This window comes from Thalassophryne amazonica, chromosome 13 (genome assembly GCF_902500255.1).
Source record: "Thalassophryne amazonica chromosome 13, fThaAma1.1, whole genome shotgun sequence".
Classification (NCBI taxonomy): Eukaryota; Metazoa; Chordata; class Actinopteri; order Batrachoidiformes; family Batrachoididae; genus Thalassophryne; species Thalassophryne amazonica.
The window spans coordinates 22,917,069-22,932,786 of NC_047115.1; the positions used below are offsets into that span (position 1 = coordinate 22,917,069).

General features: G+C 39.8%; 1 protein-coding gene across 1 annotated transcript in view; it reads right to left on the reverse strand.

Annotated features, from left to right (window-relative positions):
• Positions 1–2,270: 2,270 nt before the first annotated feature.
• The window catches only part of LOC117523859 (glutamate receptor ionotropic, delta-1-like), a 290,124-nt gene continuing 276,676 nt past the window's right edge, over positions 2,271–15,718 (reverse strand). The window contains 2 exon segments of the mRNA XM_034185472.1: positions 2,271–3,170; positions 3,173–3,206. Of these exon segments, the coding sequence (XP_034041363.1) occupies positions 2,770–3,170; positions 3,173–3,206 (435 nt within the window). The 3' untranslated portion in view covers positions 2,271–2,769.

A 15,718-nucleotide genomic window follows, 5' to 3' on the forward strand; every position in this document is an offset into this window, starting at 1 on the left:
AGTCTAGATTTGATGTTTTGGTGAAAGAAACTTTGGTATTTCTTCAGAATTGATGTAAATAAAGTCCGAGACATATTCAGTGACTTGGAAATGTTCATGTTTCCATCCCCTGACTTGTCTAAACAAAACTGGCAATAAAATTGATTATTGTTTACAGGTATTATAAATTTTTACAGATTTGCTTTCAGAGTTTGAGGAAGATAATTTTAGAAATTTTATTCTTTATATTTTTTGTTGTATTTCTTGTTTTTGAAATGGCATAAACAAATTAAAATGTGTGAAATTCCAAGTGTTCCAATACTCTTGGAGGGCACAGTATCCTAACCTTATGATGAGTGCAAAATGAGTGTGGTATTATTACTGTTTTGTTTAAGAATGTTTAATTTTCACTGTTGCTGCACTTTGTGTGAAATCATAGTCATTTCATAAATCATATTGATATGACAATATTGAGATACAATAATTTGGCCATATTGTACAGCTCTACTGTCAACTAGCTGAAAACTTACATCTACATTTAAAAAATGCTTAAAGTAGCGGGGGTTAAGAGGGCTGTAATTAGTGGAGTCTGGGGGGGTCAGAAGCAGAAAGGCAAAAAAAGAAAAATGCTTAAAAAGGCGGGGGAGGGTCTGGGGAGGTTAAAGGCAAAAAAAGAAAAATGCTTAAAAAGGCGGGGGAGGGTCTGGGGAGGTTAAAGGCAAAAAAAGAAAAATGCTTAAAAAGGAAGGGGGTCTGGGGGGGGGGGGTGGAGAGGCCGAGCACCCCCAGAAGCTGAAAGGTTTTAGCCATGCTAATGCTCCCCTGAAGCATTAAAAAATATGAAGGACCTAAATGACATGGTGAGATGCTGAAGAGCTTTGCTCATTCATGTCTGCGACATATACATATTATAGGTGAGAAAAGATTCACTGGTCTTGACTGTGGATAATGCTTTGAACTTGGATGCCCTGATTGCAGCACTTGAGAAGCTGTGAGGAATTGGAGTGTATAGGTTTGCAGTCGTCCAGGATCAAGATGAAGATCCGGGCATTAAATGACTTCCTGGACTCAGCCATGAGAAGTGTCTCTGTCTGTGGTGAACGTGTTGAAGTTGTTGAGAGATTCATGCATCTCAGAAATGACATTCATGTCTCTGAGACTTTGGCCAATAAGGTCATGAGAGAACTGCAAAGAACCTATGGACTCTTGAGGTCCTTGGTGTGTGACAATACTGATGTCTTTGCAGGAGAATGAAGGTCCAAGGCTTCAGGGTGTTTGTGGTTTACTGTATGGTTGTGACACATGGACTCTAACTAGTAACTAAAGGCAACTACGGGATATCTTTGGTACCAGGTCTCTGTGAAGAATGGTTGGGTGCTGTAGGAATCATTTTGTGCTAAAACAGTGGTTTATTAAGGCGATTTAGACATATGAGCACTGTACTATTTGCATTGTGAGGGAATATCAGTGATGACATTATGGCTGTTGCACTTCTCTGAGCTTAATCCAGGGATGGGAAAATGCAAAAGGGTAGCCACATATCAACTAGTTTCGGGAGATAGAGTGCTACTTTCGGAATGTGACGTTGGACTCGAAACCCACGGCTGTTAGATGAGGGGCTGATGGGAATAAAATGAATTTACTCCATATTGGAATAAGGCTGTAACATAATAAAATGTGGAAAAAGTGAAACGCTGTGAATACTTAGCGTAGGGTAGTTTGTTTGCAAGCTGTGGCGTAAGTAGACGGGTAGCCTACATTTGGACACCCTATAAACTGTGACATGCTGCTTCTTTGCCTACTATGTAGTATGCTAGTATGGGAATTCAGATGTAACACATATCTGAATGCCCTCTTACACTTCAGGACGCCCACTAACCTCCTCTACACTCAGTAGGACACACCCACATGCTCCATTGAGCTTTTTTAAAACTGCAGCAACGGAAACGAGTCTTACGGAACTATAAATGCGATTTTAGGCTACATACTTGAATGTGGTTATAAGGTAACTCATAACCTTAGTTTGCTGAAAATGTATAATATGATGACTTTAAAACACTGGCTTTCATGTAATTCGGTACTATTTAACTATTTTTTTAATACAGCTGTTATCTGTTTGTTCTCTCAAAAGTAGATGTAAAGTTTGTTCCGTACTTAAAATGTTCAGCACGTGTCTGGCTTCAGTTTTTTTCCCTCCCATCTTGTTTTGTACAGCATTCATCATCATGCACAGATTCACACAGACAGCACAACACTTGACATTTAGGCACATTTCAAAGCACACGCTTCTGTGTTTTTCTAATATAGTTTTATTTTTCATATGAAACAAATTAACCTCCAGTGTCTTTGAAGTGTGAAATGTCTTGATTATGAATTCTCACAGTACATTCAGTTAATGTTGATCTGAAAATTAAGGGAAAGAAAAATAAAAATAAAAGGAAAAAAAATAACATATTTAAACTTGGCACTTAGAAAACAACCACCACAAAGAAGTGTCACCTTTATTCATTTAGAACAGAATTTACAAAGTCATTCAAACAGTCATGTGTTCTTTTTAACTCAACTGAGAATATTCAAAATACACTTCTGAAGTTGCTTCTCTCTCTTTGTACTTACAAATATGTACATTAAGTCTGTGTCTCATCACGTCATCACACTGACTTTTTTACCACTGATAATAAAAATCTTGTTTTTTTTTTTCCTCTTTTATTTAGCAGCCTTCACACTGTTTGCACTCGTCAGAACTCTCCAACATGTCTGAGCCCGAGTGTCCGCAAAAGTCGCACGTACTCAGATGGATGTCCCGTGGCTTGGCTCACTGGCTTCTGGAATGGGTCCTCCTGGTACCGGCTGGTAGGACATTGGCATGGGTGTCTTGACTGGGCTCTGGCGGAACAGTCCTCCGTTGGGCGCCCTGTGTTTGCAGCGGATAGATGGCATGGTGGCACTGCTGAGGGGCAGGGGCAAGGTCCTGCCAGCGGCAGCGCCCAGTGTCCTTCCTGCCCCATGACCCTCCTGGAGGAAGGTAGTCACAGAGAGTGGAGGCGGGCCCGCGATGGGTTGGGTAGTCCGTGCAGACAAAGCTTCCAGGGACTGGCTGGCTGCATGCTGCGAATGTCCACGTGCAGAGATCTCGATAGACTGACGGGGTAGCTGCTTGTGGGACAAGTCCTCGTCCAGAAGGCTGTTGAACGGTGGTGGACCGGTTCCAGGTTCACCTCTTTGTCCTGGAGGCAGATACAAAGACAGCAGCGAAAGAGACAGAGAATGTGGAATAACAGAGGTCAAAGAATGAGAGACAATAAAAAAGAAAGAGAAACATGTTACAAGGGTACTTCATCATCTCGAACAATCCTTGCATGCAGTTTTCTAAACCATCATAATCTGATTAACATACGTGTCTGTCCATAAATTAACGGTCCTTTTTATTTTTTTAAAAACTATATGGATTTCATTCATATGTTTTTACGTCAGACATGTTTGAATCCTCGTGCGCATGCGTGAGTTTTTCCACGCCTGTCGGTGATGTCATTCGCCTGTGAGCACGCCTTGTGGAAGGAGTGGTCCCGCCCCCTCGTCGGATTTTCATTGTCTGGAAATGGCGGAATGAAAAGGACTTTTTTTCCATCAGAATTTTTTCAGAAGCTGTTAGAGACTGGCACCTAGAAACCATTCGAAAAATTTATCTGGCTTTCAGTGAAAATTTTACGGGCTTCACAGAGAATAAGGACTTTAACTACAGCTTTAAGGACCCCTTTAAGGACGGTCGGTGCGCCGAGCTTTGAGCTGCGACGATGCGGCACAAACCACTGGATCATTTCTAAGCTGATGGCTCTGTGGATACGAGACCGTCGTGTGCTCTTTCTCTGCTTATCACAAGACCTGGACTTCAGCCATTTTCCAGCAGATTTCACTTTTAACAAGAGATTTTGTCATGGAAAGCCCGCGCGGAGCCTTCGCGCGTCAACGGACCGAGTCGCTGATGAAGCGAGATAAAGGAACACCTCCTGTTTCGGAGTGTTAGAGGACAAGTTGGGACATGTCTATCTCGGCTTTCAGTGCTTACCAGTCGAGTGAGTATAGAAGACCTTGTGGAGAGCTGGACATGTCCCAACTTGTCCTCTAACACTTCCCGAAACGGAGGTGTCCTTGTCTCGCTTCATCAGCGAATCGGTCGTGACGCGCGAAGGCTCCGCGCGGCTTTCCATGACAAAATCTCTGTTAAAAGTGAAATCTGCTGGAAAATGGCTGAGTCAAGGTCTTGTGATAAGCAGAGAAAGAGCACACGACGGTCTAGTATCCACAGAAGCCATCAGCTTAGAAATGATCCAGTGGTTGTGCCGCATCGTCGCCCGCTCAAAGCTCGGCGCACCGACCGTCCTTAAAGGGGTCCTTAAAGCTGTAGTTAAAGTCCTCTATTCTCTGTGAAGCCTGTAAAATTTTCAACTGAAAGCCAGATAAATTTTTCGAATGGTTTTAGGTGCCAGTCTCTAACAGTTCTGAAAAAATTCTGATGGAAAAAAAGTCCTTTTCATTCCGCCATTTCCAGACAATGAAAATCCCGACGAGGGGCAGGACCACTCCTTCCACAAGGCGTGCTCACAGTGCGAATGACGTCACCGACAGGCGTGGAAAAACTCAGGCATGTGCACGACGGTTCAAGCATGTCTGACGTAAAAACATATGAATGAAATCCATATAGTTTTTGAAAAAAATAAAAAGGTACGATACTTTATGGACAGACCTCGTATGTCCAATAATACATTCATTACAGTGTGAATTCAAAGGATGGTAAATCATCAATCATATTCCAAGCAGCCAACATCAAGATGTGCTGTAGAATCATTACCTTTCAACAGTCAAAAGGTCGTTTCACACCAAATGACTATTTTTAGATTTAGGTGATCTATTTTTCTCCATCATGCACAATGCTCTTTCTTTTCTTTTTCATTTTTTGCAGGATCCAAATACAGGGTGGGCCAATAAAATGTTACCACTTTTTGATTGTCCACAAGTTTTTGAAATTAGAACTTTTTTGAAAATTTTATTTACAGACTTGTAACAGAAGCATCAAATTAACATTTGATACCAAAGGTTTCCCACTTTGTCTCTTGTTTTCTGCACAGTTCAATAATTGATGACATGTTCAATCCACGCTCGTCTTCTTTGGATTACAGCTGCAACACGCACAATGACGTTTGTGATGACATTGCCAAACATCTCAAGAGGGATTCTCCAAATTTCTTTTTCATTTTCAGGAATTGATATTCCTGAAAATGAAAAAGAAATCTTTGTTATTTTGGAAATTGTACGAATTAAAAAAGCGGTAACATTTTATTGGCCCACCCTGTATATTGTGTGACTCTTGAGATTTTCTCAAGCTGTGACATAACCGAGTCTGGGAATACAACCTATTAAATCTTTGGGCAAATCTGAAAAAAAAAAGGGACTGTATTAAATCAATTTTCATGAAACAGTAGAAGTTGCTGCATCTGACCTCAAATAGAAGGATCAACACAAAAAAAAACTTTAAAGAGGAATCCAAAAAAAAGCTGTTTGAATGGAAGGATGCACTCTAGTTCCTGCCCTTCTAATTTTGAATCTTTTTTTGTGTGTGTTAGACATTAGAAGTTAGAAGACAGTGTAGAACTGTGGGGTGGGGGGGCTCCTCTGGAGACGTTGTTGTCGTGTTTGTTAAAAGCAGCATCTGACATCTGACTGACGGGAAACCACGACAACACATGTATAGCAAACTTCAACTGTGTGGTTAAACTCTGATTCTGTGATTCCACCAGTATGGCTCCATCATAGTTTAGTACCTACCCAATGGTGTGTTTCAAACATACCAGAACATGTGTTTACTTGTTGATTTGGTTGTTTTTTCCTTGTTTTTTCTGCTTATATCATGGACATAGATCCTTTTGTTGTATGTTTTGAAGGTACCCAATCCATTTGTAGGTATATCAAGTACACATGAAATACAGTGTTTGCTCCTGGAAATATAATTATGTATACCAAGCTTTCATCTGAAACCATTTGTTTACTCCTCTACAAGTGGAAAAAAACTTACCCAGGGCCCAAGGAGTGGTGCCAACAAGAATGGCAAGTGGACTTCATGTATACAGTGCTTTTCCATCTATATCAGAAGCTCAAAGCGCTTTTTCAATGATGCCTCGCATTCACCCATTTACACAAATTTAAAATTATAGTACAACCAATCTAAGGTGGTGGTTAGACTGGAGGAGGTGTTTCATATGTGATGTAATTTTTCAGTGGTTAAATTAATTATAAATTGTTTTATTTAGTATATTGAAAGCCAATTTGGATACCGCCTGTATATTTAAAATCATAACTAATAAATAAATTGGTTTACATTCCCACATTTGATTGTGTATTCACCCATCCATTAACTTCGGAGTGAAACCCAAATGTTAACTCAGCTGTATCGCAGTCTTCAGTGCGCACAAACATTCCTACTTCTTTCCAACCATTACTCTTGTTTTACCCCACTTGGAATCAAATGTCTTCTTTTGTAACTTAACACTTGATCTCAGAATTTTCTTCTTTGTTACAGAACTTCCAAATCATTGTTATACAAACACTTTTCCTTCTTGTTTGCACGATTTAGCAAATGTGCAAGATCGTAACTCGGCTAATCTAGTCTTGCTAACACATAGAACCAAAACATGTCCTGTAAAACAGGTGAATAAGAGATACAAAGGCTGTAAGTCGGGGTGGTTTTTCTGGGAAACATTTATATTAAACTACATTGAACTATCTTCAATCATATTTAATGAGGTTCTTTCTGTTGGGTTGAACATAAAATTGATTGAATGAAGTGAAATACGAGCCACCATCTTCACAGGGTGTTAATTTTGAAAGCTGACTGGATTCACTATGCCATTCATGTGTTGATTTCCTGTGTGGTCGAGCTACTCATGAAAAACTGATGCGTGTTCCATCCAGTTCCATCAAAAATAGAATTACTAGATTTCTCAGTCAAGCAGACAGCCATTTCTGGGATGTACCTGAAATGCACCACTGCTGGTGGAATCACAGACACTGACTAAATGCAGCTCCACCAGGGGCAACTATGAAACAACGCAGCCATGCCTGATAGAATTCAGGGATAACATATTGGGATCTTTGCTGCAATGGGACTAGGATGGAATATGTTTGTCTGAAAGTTTTACAATGCATTCGAAACCGCACTGGTGTGAAACTGCGTTAAATCTGAAATCCATGACTGTAAAAGGTAATGTCTCCCAACTGTACATTAAACTTCAACAAAAATGTATCTTCATGACAGAATGTCTGGAGTTTTCTCCACATCCATTTGTCACCACATCCATAGAGGCTTTGCAGTTGATGTCATTAAACTTCTGTTCTGCTACTGGAGCGCAAACAGGTACTCCAGTGCTTACCGTATGCTGTCAGCTTTTGTTTTATTTCATGTTTGTCTAACTTCATGTGATTGAACATGTCAATCTCTGTGCAGTTGCAAATTGCAGAAATAGGGGAGACAGACACAAAGGAAAAATCCTTTTTGGATTACTGACCATTACTACAATCAAGAAAAACGCACAAAATATGTGCTGAGAAACAGGATCGGCCCTGACTCCATTTGGGCACACTCAATCACTTTTCTGCAGACAAAATTGACTTTCTGCTAGATTCATGTTGATGGTAGAAAAACTTCAGACTATTTGTTTGAATAAAGCTTCTGCACCTGTAGAGGTAGACTGTAGCTACTGATTTAAGATGCAGCGTACCCCTGTTAATTAGACTGACAAGGATGTGGAGCTTCAGTAGTTACAGTCTTCTGTGTGGAAAGTGACCGGGTCCAGTTCCAGTTGGGATTGGTGCCTGATGCCTCCATCTTGGTTGCCAAATAGGGGTGGATCTAGCATCAGGTGAGGGGGTTGTGACTTGGTTGGGGGTGCTGAAGGCATGCCCCTACTCGAGGCTCTGGGTGCACACCTCCTTGGAAATATTTAAAAATGTGCAGCCTTTTCTCTGCATTCTATGGCAATCTGGGAATTTAAATACTGATTGTATAGTCATCATTTTTTTAAACACAGGAAATCCTATAATTCTGCAGCAGCATCTATCAATCAGCCTTTGTTTATACCAAACCTTTCCCATACTCATGTCTTTTGGCTTCGCACTTTTTGCTTGGAGTTGCCAAAGCGGATCCAGTATGCAGCTGCATATTGAACTGCCACGATATTTACACTGGATGTCCTTCCTGATGCAATTCCACATTACAAGGAGAATGGGGAGGGGTCCTTCAACCAGGATCCTTTTATATGCAGTGCATTAACCACTCCACTTATTCCATGGTATCCCTGAAAAATGTCCATGAATAGTTAAGCAAATAATCGAACCCCTTTGCAGCCTGCACTGTATTTTGCACTCAGTTTACTGTAGTAAATACCACAAGTGGAACTGCACCACAATGTAAATGCCCTTTGCAGAAGCCATCTGCCATAGTTGATCCAAATAGGGCCACTGGAGATCAAGTAGGGCTGCAAACCAAGAAATATATGCTAATTTTAAGTCTTATGAATTGTTGTGGATATGCTCTTTGCATGTAACCCCACTAGACCAGCTTTGGGTGCACTCCATGTTGGCCAGTACTGACGTTAGTGCAAAGCCTCTATAGAAGTGGAATCTGCGGATGAAGAACATGTTTGTGTATAAAACAGGATCTAGAAGAGGGAAAACAAAAATACAAAACTGGGAAAACAAGATCTAAATGAAGACAAAAGACATCAGTTAATCTGAAATAACCGGTAATCACATTGAGGTTAACCTGAGTGGTTTGTTCCACCACTCAGGTATCAGTGGGGCAGCACAGATATGGGAGAACAGATGGACAAGCCAAATATAAAGCTCCTAGTTGTTTATCAGATGTGGCTTTTTGGCTTCATCCTGATCTCAATACTTCACATTATCCTGCTCTAGCTCCATGCACCCATTTAAGTCGACGAACCCAAACACAAAAGACAAACCTCAACAACACAAGACACCATGAGGTGAAATGAGCAATGAAATAACTAGAATGTAGCCCTGGCCGTCTCCATGCCCCGCCCCCTTTTCACTGACACAGCCAATGACCATCCAGTGTTTTAACGCCTCTCCTGACCTGGTCAAGAGTCCTCAGCCTCGTCCCAGTCTCTCTCTCTGTTTGGCCATATGTCCCGCTTCCCTTGTGGTGAAGCACTTATGTCATTATATGTCAATGGACCAGAAACCCTTTCCAGACTGTAATCCTTAGTCACCTGCTGGAAATCACAGACAGTCACATGTTACCAAAAGGGTCTCTTGTGAATCCGGACATTGACATATAATTGGAGTATGATGACAACCGGGTTAGACAGCTCATGTGAATGGCTTGTTTTTCAGATGTCTCTCATAATGACCACATACTCTCATATGTGTACTGTCAAGGTGGTGAACTATCACTGATGCTTAAATGGTGGATAGTGACATTTCACCACAGATATGCCACTGTATTTCACTCGTCTCCTGCACACTCAAATTTAAAAACTTCTCACCTTTTCATAGTGAAAGATGGAGGATTTAATATCACATCACACACCTATGTGTATTACACAAAGCATGTCAGGCTCATATACAGTGCCTTCTGTCTGCACTCTGCTTATGTGTATTTGTTAGTGTTTTCTAAAAACTTAAAGATGAAGTAGAGAAGTACCACTGGAAATCATGGGGACAGTGTAGCCAAAGTTCAAGCAAGACACAACCCCAGGCAAAAGGACACAATGTAGACCATTAAAAATGGTGAAATATTTTGACGCAGGTCTTTGAGTGGGAAGGTCAGTGGGATAACCCTATGGTCACACTAGCTACAAATGACAGCGACAAGCACTTGGCATTTGTCGCTTGATGGGTATTCTCGGGGCATAGCCAGCTTGTGGTTACTTGGTGTTAATGTGCACAATGTGTATGCTATCAGTTTTTAATTCATGCTTCACTACTGCTCTTTGCTTTTACCCATCATGCGATGTTTCTTGTGTGACACCTTGGTCATGAGACAACTTTTTACAGGTCATCAATTGACAATGAATCAGCTGATATTAATTTGCACTGATAAGGGGCAGGATTGCTTTCTACTTACTGATAGATTTCAGCTGGTGTCTTGGCTATCCATGTCTTTTTTGCACCTCTCTTTCTTCATGTGTGTCATTTCACATTATAGCGTTAATTTTGTCACTTGTTTTTTGAATTTAGTCTTAGTCTTTTATCAAATGTTCTTTATAGTTTTAGTCAATTTAGTCATTCACATACCTTTTATTTAGTCGTGTTTTAGTCGACTAAAAGTCTGTTAATTTTAATCTAGTTTTAGTCAAAAGAGAACTGAATGTATTTTAGTCGTATTTCAGTTGAGACATTTTAGTCTTTTTGACTGATTACCATTTCAGTCAACATAGTGTTTCATACATCTGAAATAATGAATGTTATCATTACCTGACAAAATACACTTGTTGAATTATTGAAGGTTTGTGGTGTTTTTCCAGTAATATTCAAGGCTTCCAGTCAGATACAATTAGACATTCAGTTTTCTTGTAAACCCACATCACTGTAGGGGTTCACATCTTTTGAAATTAAACATTTGTTGATCTAGTTATTCTATTTGCACATTCATAACTGGCTGAAAATTTGTTAAAGCAGGACAGAATAAAATCAAATAAATAATTCAAGACTTGCAATGCTTTTGTCTATTGTAAGAGCCACAACTTGACCCAATTTAAATTAAATATGATGCGCACTTCATATTACATTATTTTGTTAAATTTCATGTTATTTGTTATAGTGTAGTCTTAAATAATGTTAAAACAAATTTTCATATTGGATGGCTGTAGCTTTTGAAGCTGTGTTCAAAACCTACACACAGGTCTGATCCTTAATCTGAGCCTCGGAGAGCTGATCAGGCACGTTTACACCGTGAGACAGTGTACTGTAAATGTAAACTATTTTTTCATTAAATGTTTGTCATTGATGCCTGATGAATTTACTCTGCAGCACATTTATTTGTTTATTAACAATAATGCATGCTAAGTTTGTTGTAGTCAGCATTTTAGAACACTGACATAGTATCATCATCTCATTTTCGTCATGAAAAAATGGTCATTGACGAAGATATTTCATCTTGTCTGACAAAATTAACACTATCATGTTATTACATATAACTTAATTTCTATACTTATTTGTTTTGGTTTCTTTGTATGTGTGTACTTGGGCTGTTACTGACATCTGTTGAAAATTTCATTAAATAGTTATTTGACTTATTTTTATTGTGTGTGTGTGTGTGTGTGTGTGTGTGTGTGTGTGTGTGTGTGTGTGTGTGCGTGCGTGTGTGTGTGTAGTGCATCTGTAAAGTATTCACAGCACTTCAGTTTTTCCACATTATGTTACAGCCTTATTCCAAAATGGATGAAATTATTTTTCCCCTCAAAATTCTACACACAATACCCCATAATGATAATGTAAAAATCTGGTTGTCAGATTTTTGCAAATTTAAAATAATAATAACAATAAAAAAAACAAAGTAATTATATGTACATATGTATTCACAGCCATGGAGGTCAAAATTGAGCTCCGGTGCCTCATGTTTCCACTGATCATCGTTGAGATGTTTCTACAGCTTAATTGGCATGAAGCATGAAGTCAAAGGAATTGTCTGCAGACCTCCGAGACAGGATTGTCTCGAGGCACAAATCTGGGGAAGGGTACAGATACATTTCTGATGCTTTGAAGGTGCCAGTGAGGACAGTGGCCTCCATCATATGTAAATGGAAGATGTTTAGATCCACCAGGACTCTTCCAAGAGCTGGCAGCCCACTGACGCTTAGCGATCGGGGGAGAAGAACCTTAGTCAGGGAGGTGACCAAGAACCTGATGGTCACTCTGTCAGAGCTCCAGCATTCCTCTGTGAAGAGAGGAGAACCTGCCAGAAGGACAACCATCTCTGCAGCAATCCACCAATCAGGCCTGTATGATAGGTTGGCCAGACAGAAGCCACTCTTTAGTAAAAGCACATGGCAGCCCACCTGAGGTTTGCCAAAAGGCACCTGAAGGACTCTCAGACAATGAAAGGAAAAGGATCTGATCTGATGAGACAAAGATTGAACTCTCTGGTGTGAATGCTAGGTGTCTTGTTTGGAAGAAACCAAGCACCATGGTGGTGGCAGCATCATGATGTGGTATGTGTTTCAGTGGCAGGAACTGAGAAACTAGTCAGGATTGAGGCAATGCGGCAATGTAGAGAGACATCCTGGATGAAAACCTGCTCCAGAACACTCTTGACCTCAGACTCAGGTGACAATTCATCTTTCAGCAGGACAATGACCCTAATCACACAGCCAAAATATCAAAGGAGTGGCTTCAGGACAACTCTGTGAATGTACTTGAGTGGCCCAGCCAGAGCCCAGACCTGAATCCAATAGAACATCTGTGGAGAGATCTGAAAATGTCTGTGCACTGACGCTCCCCATCCAACCTGATGGAGCTTGAGAGGTGCTGCAAAGAGGAATGGGCAAAACTGCCCAAAGATAGGTGCACCAAACTTGTGGCATCATATTCAAGAAAACCTGAAGTTGTAATTGCTGCCAAAGGTGCATCAACAAAGTATTGAGCAAAGGCTGTGAATACTTATGTACAGGTGATTTCTTAGTTGTTTATTTTTGATAAATTTGCAAAAATAATTTTTTTTCATGTCATTATGGGGTGTTGCGAGTAGAAATCTGTGGGGAAATTTTTTTTTTCTCCATTTTGGAATAAGGCAGTAACATAATGTGGAAAAAGTGGAGCGCTGTGAATACTTTCTGGGTTCACGGTGCGTCAGCATTAGTGGGTTTGTGTGGAGAAACAGGCCTTTCAAGCAGCAGCTGATTAGAACTGACACACTGACATCTGTGCGTCCACAGGACAGCTATAGAAGCCAAAATGCTTCAATGCTTAAAAAAATGTTTTCTCACTAACAGTAATGGTTAAAGCACTAATCAACTTTAGAATGAATACAAATGTTGTTTTTTTACGATACAGTTGCTAACGTTTCATCGCAAATGAAATACTGCTAACCTCTTGCCCTTGTTGTTTTTGTCATATACGTCATATACGGCATATAGTGTTCTAAAATGACTTCTGAACAAAAAAAGTGCTCATAAAGTGCAGTAAGTATTAACTCTACATGCTTCCTGCCGACACGGATGTGATTGGCACTGAAACAAGCCATCTGCTTCTTTAGGCACTACCGCTTCTCACATACTTATATAACAATAACCACGCATTATGACTACACTTCAACACAGAAATCTTTGGTCACACTCAAACAACAGGGGAATAAACACATGCAAGTATGTTTTTTTTGTTCGTTTGCTGCAAAATCTCAACACCCACTTCCTTCTTTAGCTTCAGTCAGTCACTGATCATGCCAACACTCGAACTGCTTCAGCAACTGTTCACATTGTTACACTGTAAAATTCATTGGAACACGGCATGGAAGTACAGCAGCAGAGCGAGTGTGTTTTGGTTACAATCATCTACACATTTTACATTTATGTATGATTGCAGAATTTACTAACATTAACGTGGACATGTCCAGCACCAGATCAGGGCTGGATTATTTTGTAAGGGAAAAAATTAATGTCGAAAACCAACAGTGAGGTATCACCGAGGTCGACAAATCTATCATTACTTTTCATTTAAATTTTTTTAAAATGCCATTTTTCACATATTAAAGTACGGTGCCCTGGGAGTGTCATCACAAAAAGGTTTTGCATGTGGAGAGAATATGCACTCATTTTATTATATTGTGCGCAGATTTTATGATATTGTACTCTCATTTTATGATATTATGCAAATGTTTTATTATATTGTGTGCTCCTTTTATTGTATTATGCGCACATTTTATGATACTGTGCGCATGTTTTAAGCATCGTTTGAGTAAAACAAGGGCACAATCTACTTAAACATGGCCACAATTTGTAAAACGTGCACTCAATATTGTCTTGACACAAAAAATGTTGGCTATTAGTCAACAAACCAGGAGACAGTGTAATACATTTCCCCATTAGAAATGGATCTGGTCAGGGTATATTGTGGTTTGGGCGCACAAGGACATATAGAGAAACTCTAACTACCCAGCATGGCATCATCTGGAGTTTAAGCACATTAAAAAGGATGCTGAGGGTGAAGCATCTCCCCGTAGTGAGTATGATGATTTTGGTCATATTATGGAGTTAATTTTGAAAGAAAGGAAAACGTGCAGTCCTTTTATTAATTCGAGGGCTCAGGTTGAAGGAAAACGTGTGCTAATTTTATTAATTCCAGGGTCCAATTAAAGGAAAATGTGCATATGTTTTATTAATTCGAGGGCTCAATTAAAGGAAAACGTGCGCATGTTTTATTAATTTGATTAATTCACTTATCGTGTCTCTGTTCTGTGGAATGGTCTCCCTGCGTCAATAAAACAGTCAGATTCTGTGGAGACTTTCAAGTCAAGACGCACTTCTTTTCCCTTTCGTATGCCTAGCATACTGGTACAGTTTTGTTTCACGCTTTTTACTCTTTTAATTCATTTTATTAGTAAACAGAGCGTGTCGTGGCCTCAACTTTACCTCAATTCTGGGTCTTTTAGTGAAGCTTAGGGCTAGTGGCCGGCGATCACCTTAGTATTTCTTCTGTTTTTCTTGTTGATTAATGCTGGCAAATTATACAGTATTTTTTGTCTTTCTGATGCCTGATTCGTTTTTTTCTCTCTGTTTAAGGTGCAGCTCCATCCAGAGATGGGACTTGTATTTGTGTTGGCAACCCACCTGTCCTGTGCACCAACAGCATTTCTTGTATATTTGTTTTGTGAATTGTTCTGTGAATTGTTCTGTAATTTATGTCTGTAGCATGGCCCAAGCAGAGGGTCACCCCTTTGAGTCTGGTCTGCTTGAGATTTCTTCTTCAGAGGGAGTTTTTCCTTACCACTGTTGCTCTGGGGGTTGGTAAGGTTAGACCTTACCTGTGTGAAGCGGCTTGAGGCAACTCTGTTGTGATTTGGCGCTATATAAATGAAAATAAATGTTAAAAATTTGAAAAAAACTGAGGGCCCAATTAAAGGAAAACATGCGGGCGAATTATCACAGCCAGGAAAACGTGTGCACCTTTTATTAATTTGAGAGCACGTTTTATTAATTTGAGGGCTCAATTAAAGGAAAATATGTGCACAAATTATCATGGCCAGAAAAAATATCACTCTAAGTGACCTCTCCAGAGTTCCATATTAAAGGGATCCCACTGCTGTGAAAATTCCCATCCTCTTACAGGAACTTGCTGATAAAGATTTGGGACAAAGATCAATTAAACATGTACTCCCTTTCATTTAAGAAAAAAAGTTTTTAATTCATAAAAAGGATGTTCTTCGGCAGTGCTATAATTTTGTACCTTAGTATTCAAATACAGGATTCACAAGCTTATAGCACCAATATGATCAAATTTTGGACCACACGGGTTAAAAAAACAGCGACAAGATGCCATGACACACTTTCTGTAGCAACACAATGGATGATGTTGGGGCTCTTTTAAGCCTCGACTTGGAAACTTGTTCAACAAGTGTCAACATCATTGAGCTGAAGACTGTCCAGTGCCAAAAAAAAAAACAACAACAAGAAAACAAGAAAATTGAGGATAAAACATTGGTGAACTAGTAAAGATAAGTGGTCACGGA